The following is a 12676-nucleotide window of genomic DNA, read 5'->3' as shown; positions in this document are numbered from 1 at the left end:
GCAGCAAGATGTTCTCAAGCCACATCCAAGCGCTGGCCCCTTCTGGCCTGTGCAGCTTCAGGTGACTGAGCAGTAGCCTGGCGCTCCTGCTGCTGATGCTGCTGTTCCTGGTTCTGCTGCTGACGCCTCTGCTGCTGGAGATCCTCTAATGGCATGAAGGGAAGGGAAAAAAGGCCTCCCATACTTCTGGTAGATGCCTCCGTTGAGGAAGCGCTGAGTGAGGGTGCCGAGCGGTGCTTCCCAGGAGCTCACACTGGAGAAGTGTGTGACGCTCCAACCTTCCACAGCTGTGCCTAAGCTTTGAACAAGTTGCCCCAAGCCTGCAACCTACAAATGCTGTCTGATTAAATCTCTTCTTTCCTGATTGACCTGCAGCTGAAAGTAAGCGAGCCGATATTGTTCACACCAGGTTTCAGCAGCGGTGTTCCCACCAGGCGTGTTTAGCGTGGGAAAAGGCTGAAAGTAGCAAGGGCCCCTTAAAATGGCATTATAGATGCCAATTATTTGTGATTAGGGTGCCTAAAGACCAGTCCCGCCTGCTGCGGGCGGGACTGATTCGGGTTGGATTGAAACGTAGGGATGAAAGTCGGACGGGGTGGGGAATCAGGCGAGGGGTGGGGTTGCGACCCCCTAATTTTGCGATTTCCCCCCCCCCCACACGTCTGAAACCCCGCCTGACGGCTCCAGGAAAATCGACCCCAAAGTATTCATTAATAACCATACCCACGTCTTCCGCCTCCATACACATACAGGAAACTTTGTGCTATCCGGCACCGACGGGACCGAGCTGCTGCCGTTCCCTCAAAACTGCCGTACACTCCAGAGCTAATGTTGAAACATACGGAGATTTTAATCTCCGTATGAATCAACAAACCCTGTTGCTTAGCAACAGCCTCTAAACAGTCGGCAAGCGTCTCTGTAGCATCTCTAGCTGAAGCTGTTGCTTAGCTACAGACGCTGCAGAGCTTGACTGTTCAAAAAAAGCAAAGAAAAGAAACGAAAAGAATAAAAAACGGCTCCTGATTTTTGCTGGTGGCTTGCGCTTGCTGGACGGTTCGCCTCCAGATAACACAAAGTTTCCTGTACAAGCTTCCTTTTTGGTCTCTAGTAGGTCCTAATCTTGCTTTAGTTATCCTCTTGCTCTTTATGTATTTATAAAACATCTTTGGGCTTTCCTTCATGTTACTTGCCAATATTTTTCATGCCCTCTCTTTGCTTTCCTAATTTTCTTTTTAATCCCACCCCTGCACTTTCTATACTCCTCTAGGCTTTCTGCAGTATTGAGCACTCGGTATCTGACATAAACTTCCCTTTTTTACTTTATCCTGCCCTGTATGCTCCTTGACATCCAGGGGGCTCTAGATTTGGGAGTCCCACCCTTTTTCTTTGTGGGAACATATTTGCTCTGAACCCTCACTATCTCCTCCTCAAATGCTTCCCACTGCTCTGACACTGATTTAACTTCAAGTAGCTGTTTCCAGTCCACTTTTGCTAAATCACATCTCAGCTTAGTAAAATTGGCTTTTCCCCAATTGAGAACTTTTACTCCAGGTCTATCTTTGTCCTTTTCCATAACTACGCTAAATCTAACTGAATTATGATCACTACTCCCAAAATGCTCTTTCACTGATACCCCTTCCACCTGCCCAGCTTCATTCCCTAAACCACCCCCTCTCTTGTCAGGCTTGCTACGTACTGGCTAAAAAAATTCTCCTGAATGCATTTTAAGAACTCTGTGCCCTCTATAACTTTTACACTGATTTTATCCCAGTTAATGTTAGGGTAGTTCAAATCCCCTACTATTACTGCCCTATTTTTTTTGCACTTTTCAGAAATTTGCCTACATATTTGCTCTTCTATCTCCCTCTGACTGTTTGGGAGTCTATAGGACACTCCCAGCAGTGCAATTGCCCCTTTTTTGTTCTTCAGTTCAACCCATATGGCCTCATTTGATGATCCTTCTAACATATCATCCCTCCTCACAGCTGTAACTGATTCTTTAACCAATATTGCAAACTCCCCCCCCCCGCCCCCGCTGCTTTCTTATCCCCCTCTCTATCTTGTTTGAAAACCCTATCGTGGGAATAGGGTTGAGAGTGCAGGGGAAAGGTCTCAGACAAGATCTCAGAGAGGGCATGAGGGGAGATAGATAAACTACAAAAAGATGCGTGTTCAAGGCTGGGGGAAACTACAACATCTTAGCATCATTACTAGGGGCAACTGCTTTGCACTGGCACTGCAGTTGTAATGTAAATGCAGGTTTGGTTACTGAGAAAACCTTTGGTACTAATTGTGTCCTAATTATGTTGTTTAACAATAACCACTATTTTGTGTGTATAACAGAAATAAAAGTGGTTCAATGAAATAAGCTCAAGGCCACATTGTAAAACTATAAATTTTGACATCTGTTTGAATCCTTTGCTGTCATCACAGAAAAATGTTCCATTAGATCAGAGTGAGTTTAGGAACAACGATGATAGACAACACCAAAGAAAATTTAAAAGGCAAAATAAGCTTGGTGGAACATTATTGAAAGAGGGGTTTTGCAGCACTGTTTAGAATCGGATTTATCATAAACATACCTTATAAAATCATGTTTTTATTAATGAAACAGAATAAATGATCGCAACAATGACCAAGAAACAGATGTCGAGAATACTAACAGCGATCCTCCACCAACTCCCCAAGGCATCTCTCTTGACAGAAAGAGTTCCTCAGATACATCACGTTCCACCTACAGCTTCACAAGACGAATTTCAAGTAAGACTGAGGCACATTAAGTGTATTTCTGTTTACATACTTTATTCAACATAGGAACAGGAGAAGGCCATTCAGCCCCTCGAGCCTGTTCTGCCAGTCAATTCGATCATGGCTGATCTGTATATTAAATATATGGTTCCATATCCCTTAATACCCTTGCCTAACAAAATTTATCTATCTCAGTTTTGAAATTTTCAATTGATCTAGCCTCAGCAGCTTTATGCAAGACAGAGTTCCAGATTTTCACAAATCTTTGTGTTAAGCAGTGCCTCCTGACATCACCCTGAATGGCCTAGCACTATTTTTAAGGTTATGCCCCCTTGTTCTGGACTCCCCCCACCAGAGGAAATAGTTTCTCTTCATCTATCCTATCAAATCCTTTAATCATCTGAAACACCTCAATTAGATCACCCCTTAATCTTCTACATTTGAGGGACTGCAAGCCAAGTCTATGCAACCTGTTCTCATAATTTAACCCTCTTAACATATGAGTAAAGTTTCTGATTTGGCCAAGGATTAATATCTGCCATATTATCCCAAATATGATAGGCAGATCTATGGAGGTGAAGGCTGAAATATAAGAGCTAATGTTGAATAAGGAGTTATTGCATATTATGTTATTTTCATGTTTTAATGGCAATTGTACTGCTTTGTGAAATTGGTGATATTTTTGTTTTTGATGTTTGATGTGTCTTGACCTGTGCAGGATGTGCAGGGAATAATGAATAACTGGGAATGATTATATAGAAAATAATGGATATCTTGAAGCCTCTACATATAGAGTAATGGGGCAGGATTTTCATTGGGCCGTGGAGGCGGGATTGGAGGTGTGTGGGGGGTTAAAATCCCGAAATTGGGGGGCACGAACCCATCCCGCTCCCAACCCGCCTCCATGCCAGTTTCAAACGAGGCGGATACCTGACCTGTGCTGGGACCCGCCTCCCCGAGGCGGGAAGGGGATTAGTGCCAATTAACTGCCTGTTAACAGGCAGTTTTTAGCCTAATCCCTATTTTCATTGTTGAAATGTGGGGTTCCCGACGGCTCCAAACCACGCCAAGTTAGTGTTCAGGTGAGTGATGGGTGCATGAGTGCAGAAGTAAGTCTGTTTGGTGTGTGTAAAGTGTTGAAAGAAGTTTTACTTACATTTACATACCTTTACAGCCTTCCTTCCCTCAGGTCTCGGGAGTCCCTCATCTCACCGGCACAGAGAGCAGAATGGCCGCGATCTGTCAAAAGTTCCAGCATTCAGCTTTCTGTTCCGGGGAGATTTCTAAATCATCCTGAGAGGAAGGAATTAACTTAGAGTACAGATTGTCAGTGTTTGACAGCTTCAAACAGCTGTGAAACGCTGATATTTCATCTGTCAAAAGGTCTTGACAGATGAAATATCAATCTGTGATGTCACCTGTTGCCGGGTGGCCCTTAATTGGCCTGCTGAGCCCGCTGGGTGGGCTCAACAAGGTCAATCAAGTCAAAATCGCGCGGGTTGGCTAGAACTCAATGGAGGCGGGACTACAACCCCGAAAGTTGTAGTCCCGCCTCCTACCCGACTCCTCAATGAAAATCCAGCCTATGGTATCCCAAGATTTTTACACAGAGGATAATGGATATCTGAGAGTGATTAGTTGAGAATAATAGAAACTTGAGGATATTTAAATAAAAACAATAGATAGCTCAGAGTAATCACATAAGAACATAAGAAGAACATATGAAATAAGAGCAGTAGGCCATACAGCCCCTTGAGCCTGCTCCGCCATTCAATAAGAACATGGCTGATTATCGACCTCAACTCCACTTTCCCGCCTGATCTCCATATCCCATGATTCCCCATGAGTCCAAAAATCTATCTATCTCAGCCTTAAATATACTCAAAGACTCAACATGCACAGCCCTCTGGGGCAGAGAATTCCAAAGATTCACAATCCTCTGAGTGAAGAAATTCCTCCTCATCTTGGTCTTAAATGGCCTACCCCTTATCCTGAGACTATGCCCCCTAGTTCTAGACATTCCAGCAAGGGGAAACAACCTCTCAGCATCTACCCTGTCAATCCTGTTAGATCCGTGATTCTGAGAGTATGATGTTTTTCAATAACCACACGGATGCTGTAACTTAACAATCAACAGGTATTTACTGGAGTAGGGTAGTCTCAAGACTGGGGGTACAGAGGCATGCTCAAGGCTTATATACAGGTGTGGTCACTGCCGGTACTACAGTATACAGGAGCTGTAAAAGTAGTTTTCTCTTAAAGGTACATACACTACAATTCCTCCCCTTTTAGATTAGCAGTACCCATAATATTCAAATAACAATTAACACTTTAACATGTACATTAAACAACAATAGTCCATTTATAGATTCAGTCTTTGGGGCGGCGTCCTGATCCTTTCGGGATAGCGCCTTTCCTGAGGTTCTTGTTCTTGGTGCGGAGGCGATTCTGCCCCCTTTTTGTCGGTTAGTTCATCGGTTTCCACTGCTACTGGTTCTGAGGTAGATGCTACCGGTATGTCGGGTTCATCCCCAGGTACTCGAGACATGGGGTTGACTCGTTCCTGTGACGCTAAGATCTGATCGACGTGGCGTCTCACAATGTTCTCCCCGACATCCACTGTGTACATTAATGGCCCCTGCCTTGTGCATATCGTTCCGGGTTGCCATTTCTCTGTTTGGTAGTCACGGGCCAAGACTGGTTGTCCTACATTGAAGCTCCTTGTCGGCTTCTCATTGATGTGCTGGAATTGTTTATCCTCAACATTTCTTCACACATTTGGTCTGAGCAAATCCAGACGAGATCTCAACCTTCAGTTAAAGAACATCATGGCCGGGGTCTGGTTGGTGACTGCATGTGTCGCATTTCTGTAGGCTAATAGGAAATTGTCCACCTTATGCTGTAGTGGAATTTCATCGTTGCACATGGCCTTTATCGCCTTTTTAAAGGTTTGTACGAACCTCTCAGCCAATCCATTTGTGGCTGGACGATACGGGGCGGATGTGTAATGCCTGACCCCATTCCTTCTCATAAATTTCCGAAATTCTTCGGACACAAACTGTGGTCTATTATCAGAGCAAATCTGCTCTGGCAAGCCGTTCCTGGCAAATATGGTCCATAGGACTGCAATCATTTTCTCTGTAGTGGTTGAGGACATTTTTATCACTTCAGGCCATTTCGAGTGAGCATCCACTGCTATTAAGAACATTGAGTCCATGAATGGACCAGCAAAATCAATGTGCACCCGTTGCCATGGAGATGAGGGCCACTCCCATGGGTGTAGAGGGGCATGTGGTGGTGCATTTTGGACCTTCTGGCATCCTGAGCAGCTCTTGGTTAGGTCCTCGATTTGTTGATCGATCCCCGGCTACCACACATAAGCCCTAGCAAGGCTTTTCATTTTCACCCCTCCCAGATGACCTTCATGAAGCTCATTTAGCACTCTCTCCCTTAACTTGGGTGGAATCACCACTCAGGATCCACACATCACTGTCCCCTGGCATACTGACAGCTGTTCTCTTCTGGATGAGAATGCTGGCAACAGTGAGTCGCCATGTGTTGGCCATCCCCTCACCGTCAAATCATATACCCGAGACAGCCGGATCATTGCGGGTCTCCTTCTCTATATCCGCGTTCGTTACTGGCAATCGTTCAATTATTGACGAATAAAATATCTCGATAGGGTCCACTGCTGGTGCTTCCTCCACAATAGGCAGTGGCAGGCGTGATAGCCCATCAGCGTTTCCATGCTGTTTCGGGCCTTTATATTCTATTTCATATTGATGCGCCCCTAGAAACAGGGACCATCTTTGTAATCGTTGTGTAGTCATCACTGGAACGCCCTTCTTAGGATTAAAGATGGAGACAAGTGGTTGGTGGTCAGTCAGCAAGGTCAACTTCTGCCCATGCAGATAGTGGTTGAATTTTTTTACTCCCCATACTAGGCTGAGGGCCTCCCTGTCAATCTGGGCGTAGTTGCGCTCGGCTGAGGTTAGTGACCAAGACGCAAAGGCTACTGGCCTCTCCAACCCGTCTGGGAATTTGTGCGACAGCACCGCTCCAATACCATAGGGTGATGCATCACATGCCAAACGAATTGGTAGTGCTGGGTTGAAATGGGCCAACACCTCTTTTGATGTGATCAATTCTTTACACTTCTGGAAAGCTCGTCTACGTTCGTCATTCCACTTCCATGGTACCCCTGTTTGCAGTAGGGTGTTCAGTGGGTGTAATACCGTGGACAAATTTGGTAAGAACTTATGGTAGTAGTTTACCAGCCCGAGGAACGACCTCAGTTGTGACACATTTTCCGGTGCTGGAGCCTTGACTACTGCCTCAATCTTTTCAGGGGACTAATGTAACCCCTCTTCATCAATGACGTGGCCACAATACGAGATCTGCTTCTGGAAAAACTCGCACTTGTGGCGATTAGCTCGTAGCCCATACTCCTTTAATCTGGTGAGCACCTTCTCCAAGTTGGCGAGGTGATCACTGTCATTTTCGCCTGTGACCAGGATGTCGTCCACATAATACTGGGTCCCTGGAATCCCTTGCAGGACTTGATCCATCACCCTTTGCCAAATAGCCAGAGCTGATGCTACCCCGAACACCAGCCGGTTGTATTGATAGAGACCTTTATGAGTGTTGATTGTAAGGTATTGTTTCGAGGCTTCTTCTACCTCCATTTGCAAGTACGCCTGGGCTAGATCAATTTTGGTGAAGCGTTTACCTCCAGATAGCGAGGCGAAAATATCCTCAATTCGTGGAAGCAGATATTGTACCGTGCGAAGGACTGGGTTCACTGTCACCTTAAAATCCCCACAGATGCGGACCTTCTTTGGTTCCCCAGGCATATTACTCAACGACCTCTTCATTACAGGAATGATGGGTGTAGCCCACTCGCTCCAGTCTACTTTGGACCGTACTCCTGAACGTTCCAACCCTTCCAGCTCTGCTTCGACGGCTGGTCTGATCGCATAAGGCACTGGTCTGGCCTTAAGAAACTTTGGGCTTGCATTTTCCTCTATTTTAATTGTTGCTGTTATGCCTTTTAGTGTTCCGAGTCCCTCCTGGAACACTTCTTTTGCGTCAGTTAGCATTTTTGACAGTCGTCCAGGTGTGACGTCGTCATCCTTTTTGGCCTCAACCTTCAGTGCCTGTATGGAATGCCAATCTAATTGTATCTTCCGGATCCATTCACGTCCTAGCAGTGGTGGTCCTCCATCTGGCTATACATATAAGTCCATTTTAGGTATTTCCTGGCCTTTGTATATCACTTTCACCCTTATTTTTCCTTTGGGGTAGACTTTTTGCCCCATGTACGTCTTCAAGACAATCTCTGTAGCTTTCAAGGGTATATGTGAAAATAGCCGCTTGTGGACCCTTTGGTTTATGACTGTTAGGGCTGATCCTGTGTCCAATTCCATTTTCACTTGGACTCCGTCTATCTTGAGTGTAACCCAGATAGTCTGGTGATCCTCCATTTTGGTTACCTTATGTAGTTTCAGACAACCCAGCTCCTTGCTTCCGGAGTCTGTGTCACTTTTCTGTTCGTCTGAACTACTGTCCATCACCTTGTGTACCTTTTTGTACTTCTCCTGTGGAGATTTCTTGCTGTTGGTTTTCTTCCCAGACCTGCAGACTCTTGCTATGTGTCCTGCTTTTCCACACTGTCTGCACACTTGGTCCTTGAACCAACAATCCTTCTGGTCGTGTGTTGTTCTGCCGCAGCGATAACACTTCCCTGTTCCATAGGACATTTCATTGGTGCCATATTCTTGCGGTCTCTGTTGTATCTCTGCAGCACCCCTTGCGGCTGCTTCATGTGATACTGCCATACTGAAAGCCTTGTCCAGCATAAGATCCTTTTCTGATAGAAGCTGTTTCTGGGTTCCTTCACTTTGAAGCCCACACACAAACTTGTCCCTTAACGTATCTGCTAGTCCCACTCCAAACTGGCAGTGTTTCGATAGCTTGCGCAGTTCCGTTAAGTACTCAGCATTGCTTTCGTCTTTGTGTTGGTTCCTTTTATGGAACTTAAATCGTTCTGCTATCAGCAGCGGTGTGGGGTTTAAGTGGTCCTGTAGGATTTCTACTATGCTTTCGAAATTCTTATTCACAGGCTTCTCTGGGGTTATTAGGTTTTGCAGTAACCCATAAGTTTTTGCACCCATGGAATTTAACAAAACCAGTGCTTTCCTAGCATCTGGCAGTTCATTCGCCCTGCAGTACACCTCAATACGTTCCACATATGTCGCCCAATCTTCGACTTCATTGTCGAACGTAGAGATACTGCCACTCTTCGGCATCCCTGGGTGTGATTTAACTGTCAAAAATGGCGTCTCCCGCGCTTTCCCTTCTTCTCCGCTGGCACAAAATGGCGTCTCCCGCGCTTTCCTTTCTTCCCGCGCTCGCCCTTCTTCTCCGCTGCGGCTTCTAAAAATGGCGTCTCCCGCACTCTTCCTTCTTCTCCGCGGCTCAATGGCGTCTCCCGCGCTCTCCCTTCTTCTCCCCATGGACACTGTTCAGCCCTTGAGCCCTGGCTGCGCTCTGCGCATTTTTTTTTTGTGCGCCTTTCCCGTTTCCGCCGCTCGGTCCTGAACCCGGCTGCTGCTTTACCCTCTCTCCGTTTTGTTTTTCCTCAACGCCGCTCGGTTTTCAACCCCTGGCTGCGCCCTGTGCGCTTCACCCTCTATCTTACCCCGTCGACGCTGCTCGGCTTTTTCTCTGCCGTCGGTCGGCTCCAGCCGCCGCTGTCTGGGAAGGGTCTGCGCTGTACCTGGTACCTGTCATCAGTCTGTTGCTGATCGTCGTGGCTGGGGAACCAAGCCCGGTTCTCCACAGCCTCCCCTGCGATGTTCACTCTCTGCCGGGTGACTGGGCGGTTGCTCGTGGTCGACGCCCGTGTTTCTGGCCTCGACTTTCTTCCACTGCCCTCCCGGAGCGAATCCTTGAAGGGAAATGCAGAGTTGCAGGTAGATTCGAATCGACACTCGTCGTCACTGTTAGATCCGTGATTCTGAGAGTATGATGTTTTTCAATAACCACACGGATGCTGTAACTTAACAATCAACAGGTATTTACTAGAGTAGGGTAGTCTCAAGACTGGGGTTACAGAGGCATGCTCAAGGCTTATATACAGGTGTGGTCACTGCCGGTACTACAGTATACAGGAGCTGTAAAAGTAGTTCTCTCTTAAAGGTACATACACTACAAATCCCCTTCAGAATCTTGAATGTTTCAATGAGATCACCTCTCATTCTTCTAGAATCCGGAGAGTATAGGCCCATTCTATGCAATCTCTCCTCATATGACAGCCCTCTCATCCCAGGAATCAATCTAGTGAACATTCGTTGCACTGCCTGCAAGGCAAGTATATCCTTCCTTAGATAAGGAGACCAAAACTGTGCACATGAGCAGATTGGATACTTTGTGCTAGATTTTCGGGGAGCCATCAGGCGGCGTTTCAGGCGTGTGGGGGGTGGGGGGAAATCCTGAATTTGGGGATCCCGACACCATCCCACCCACAACCCTGCCCCACATAAGTTTCAGGGGTGGCGGGTGTTATGTTCGTTAATAACTAGACATTCTTATTATGAACACAGCTAGCTTCTAGCTAGTTATTTATTCAGTACACGTTCTCTAGGTACAGTATCTGTAGAGGCTTCCATGTGTGCTCCTGTGTGCAGGCTGCCATCTTGACTGTTGCCTTCTGGGTAGCCTAGTGCCTCATGGGTAATGTAGTCTTAAACATACAGCTATATACAGCTCTACACAGCTCCACCTAGTGTCCACTATAGAATGACATGCTATTGATCACTACATCCCCCTTTCTTTGAGGTTTAACAAAATCAATATCAATCAACTTTCAAGAAAACAATAAAGATAATATCAGTAATACTTTTGTTAGTGCTCTATAAACATAAACATTTTCAAAACAGTCAACACATTTTCAAAGCTTTACATTGTACTCAAAGATTAAGTCTATCAGGCTCTTTTACTTCACGTGTGGATCTTCTCAACACGGGTAAGTCTGATGTGTCTTCATGAGATTGTTCTGATGGTGAATGACAAGATGCAGTTGCGGCACTGTCATCAATCTGGTCTTGAATAGTCTCTTGTGTTTTTAGGAGGGAACAGCGGTTCCTCCTGAGAATCTGTCCTTCCTCAGTTCTAACAGTGTATGACCTTGGTCCTACTTCCTCAAGAACTGTAGCTTTCCTGTTCCATGCATCTGGATCCTCAATCCTGACAACATCATCCTTTGTCAATGGTTTTAGAGTTTTGGATGACTTGTCATAGTATGATTTCTGTTTCAGCTTTAACAGTTGAAGTCTCTGTCTCAGTTCCTCATGGGTAATGTAGTCTTAAACATACAGCTATATACAGCTCTACACAGCTCCACCTAGTGTCCACTATAGAATGACATGCTATTGATCACTACAGCGGGTACCCGCCCCGCACTGGGACCCGCCGAAACCAGGCGGGAAGGGATTAGTGCCAATTAACTGCCTGTTAAGTTAACAGGCAGTTTTTAGCCTAATCCCTATTTTGAGGGGTTTCGTGTGGGTTTCCCGATGGCTCCAAACCACGCCAGGTTTAGCAGGTGGGCCGTCGGGTTGAAGGAGTTGGAGGGGTCGTGATGTCGGCGCTCAGGTGAGTGATGGTTGCATGAGTGCAAAGGTAAGTGTGTTTGGTGTGTCTAAAGTGTGTAAAGAACTTTTACTTACCTTTCTTCCTGTAGCCGTCGGGAGTGCATCACTCAGCCGGAACTTAAAGCTGAACGGCTACGATCTGTCAAAAGTGACAGCCTTCAGCTTTGAGTGCCGGTATGAGTTCTAACTGAGTCTGTGCAGAATGACTCATGTCAGAACTCAGACTGTCAGTGTTTCACAGCTTCAAACAGCTGTCAAACGCTGATATTTCATCTGTCGAAGTAGGCGGGTCAAAAACCCGAAAGGGGAAGTCCCGCCTTCTTCCCGACAGGTTCGGCAAAATCTACCCCTTAGTGATTAAAAGCAGCAAGTTGTTCATATGACATCATAACCTTTGAGACTGAAATTCATGCAATTTGCAGTTACCATTTAAATCCAGGGATGAGGTTTTAGGGATGATTTTGTGGGGCTCTGCTGGTTGTGCAGAGACTGGTGGCAAGTGTTAGGTATAAGTTCGAGCATGTGATGTCTCATGTCTGACTCACTGCATTTTGTGATATGCAATTTCATGTGGCATAATGAGGCTGTACTAAATATTTATTTAAATTAGTTCTTATGGCAAATTCCCCTGTCATGCACCTTGCTCCTGTAAAATGGGTGCATGCCTGGCCTGCCTTGGTGTGCTTCTTAAAGCAAGATTCTTGCTGTCTTGGTTGCCGTTGAAGTCTAGATTTTGGCTGGGATTATTTCTGTATTTCTGTATTGAACACCTTGCGTACTTTTATTTCCTTTTATATTTCTGTCTTTTGCTGCTGCCTTTGCACAGTCTCACTTTGCTTGTCAGTTAATGCTGCAATACAGGTTTTTAACTATACGTTGGCAGGATGCGAATCCTTTTGGGTTTTCCGTAGAACTGCATGAATTGGATGAGGAAGACCAATTCTTGAGGGATCAGCACCTACAGGTCCAAACACAGATCAGATAGTATATTCACTCTTGCCTACCCAAGTACCCTTTTTTTTAAATTACTTTGCAGGATGTGGGCATCACTGGCAAGGCCAGCATTTATTGTCCATTCCTAATTGCTCTTGAGAAGGTGGTGGTGAACCACCTTCTTGAACCACTGCAGTCCGTGTGATGAAGGTAGTCCCATAGTACTGTTAGGTAGGGAGTTCCTGGATTTTGACCCAGAAACAATGAAGGAACGGCGATATATTTCCAAGTCAGGACGGTGTGTGACTTGGAGGAGAACTTGGAGGTGGTGGTGGTGTTCC

General features: G+C 45.9%; 1 protein-coding gene across 1 annotated transcript in view; it reads left to right on the top strand.

The window, feature by feature from the left end:
• syt17 (synaptotagmin XVII) overlaps positions 1–12676 on the top strand; it is a 90532-nt gene that overhangs the window by 14150 nt on the left and 63706 nt on the right. The window contains exon 4 of the mRNA XM_086000821.1: positions 2615–2760. Coding sequence (XP_085856947.1) covers positions 2615–2760 — 146 coding nt within the window. The remainder of the gene's footprint in view (positions 1–2614; positions 2761–12676) is intronic.

The sequence above is a fragment of the Somniosus microcephalus genome, chromosome 11 (genome assembly GCF_052327205.1).
Source record: "Somniosus microcephalus isolate GS21.2 chromosome 11, FLI_Smic_1.0, whole genome shotgun sequence".
Lineage (NCBI taxonomy): Eukaryota > Metazoa > Chordata > Chondrichthyes > Squaliformes > Somniosidae > Somniosus > Somniosus microcephalus.
The sequence above is the reverse complement of the archived record's forward strand: the minus strand, read 5'-3'. Positions and strand labels throughout refer to the sequence as shown.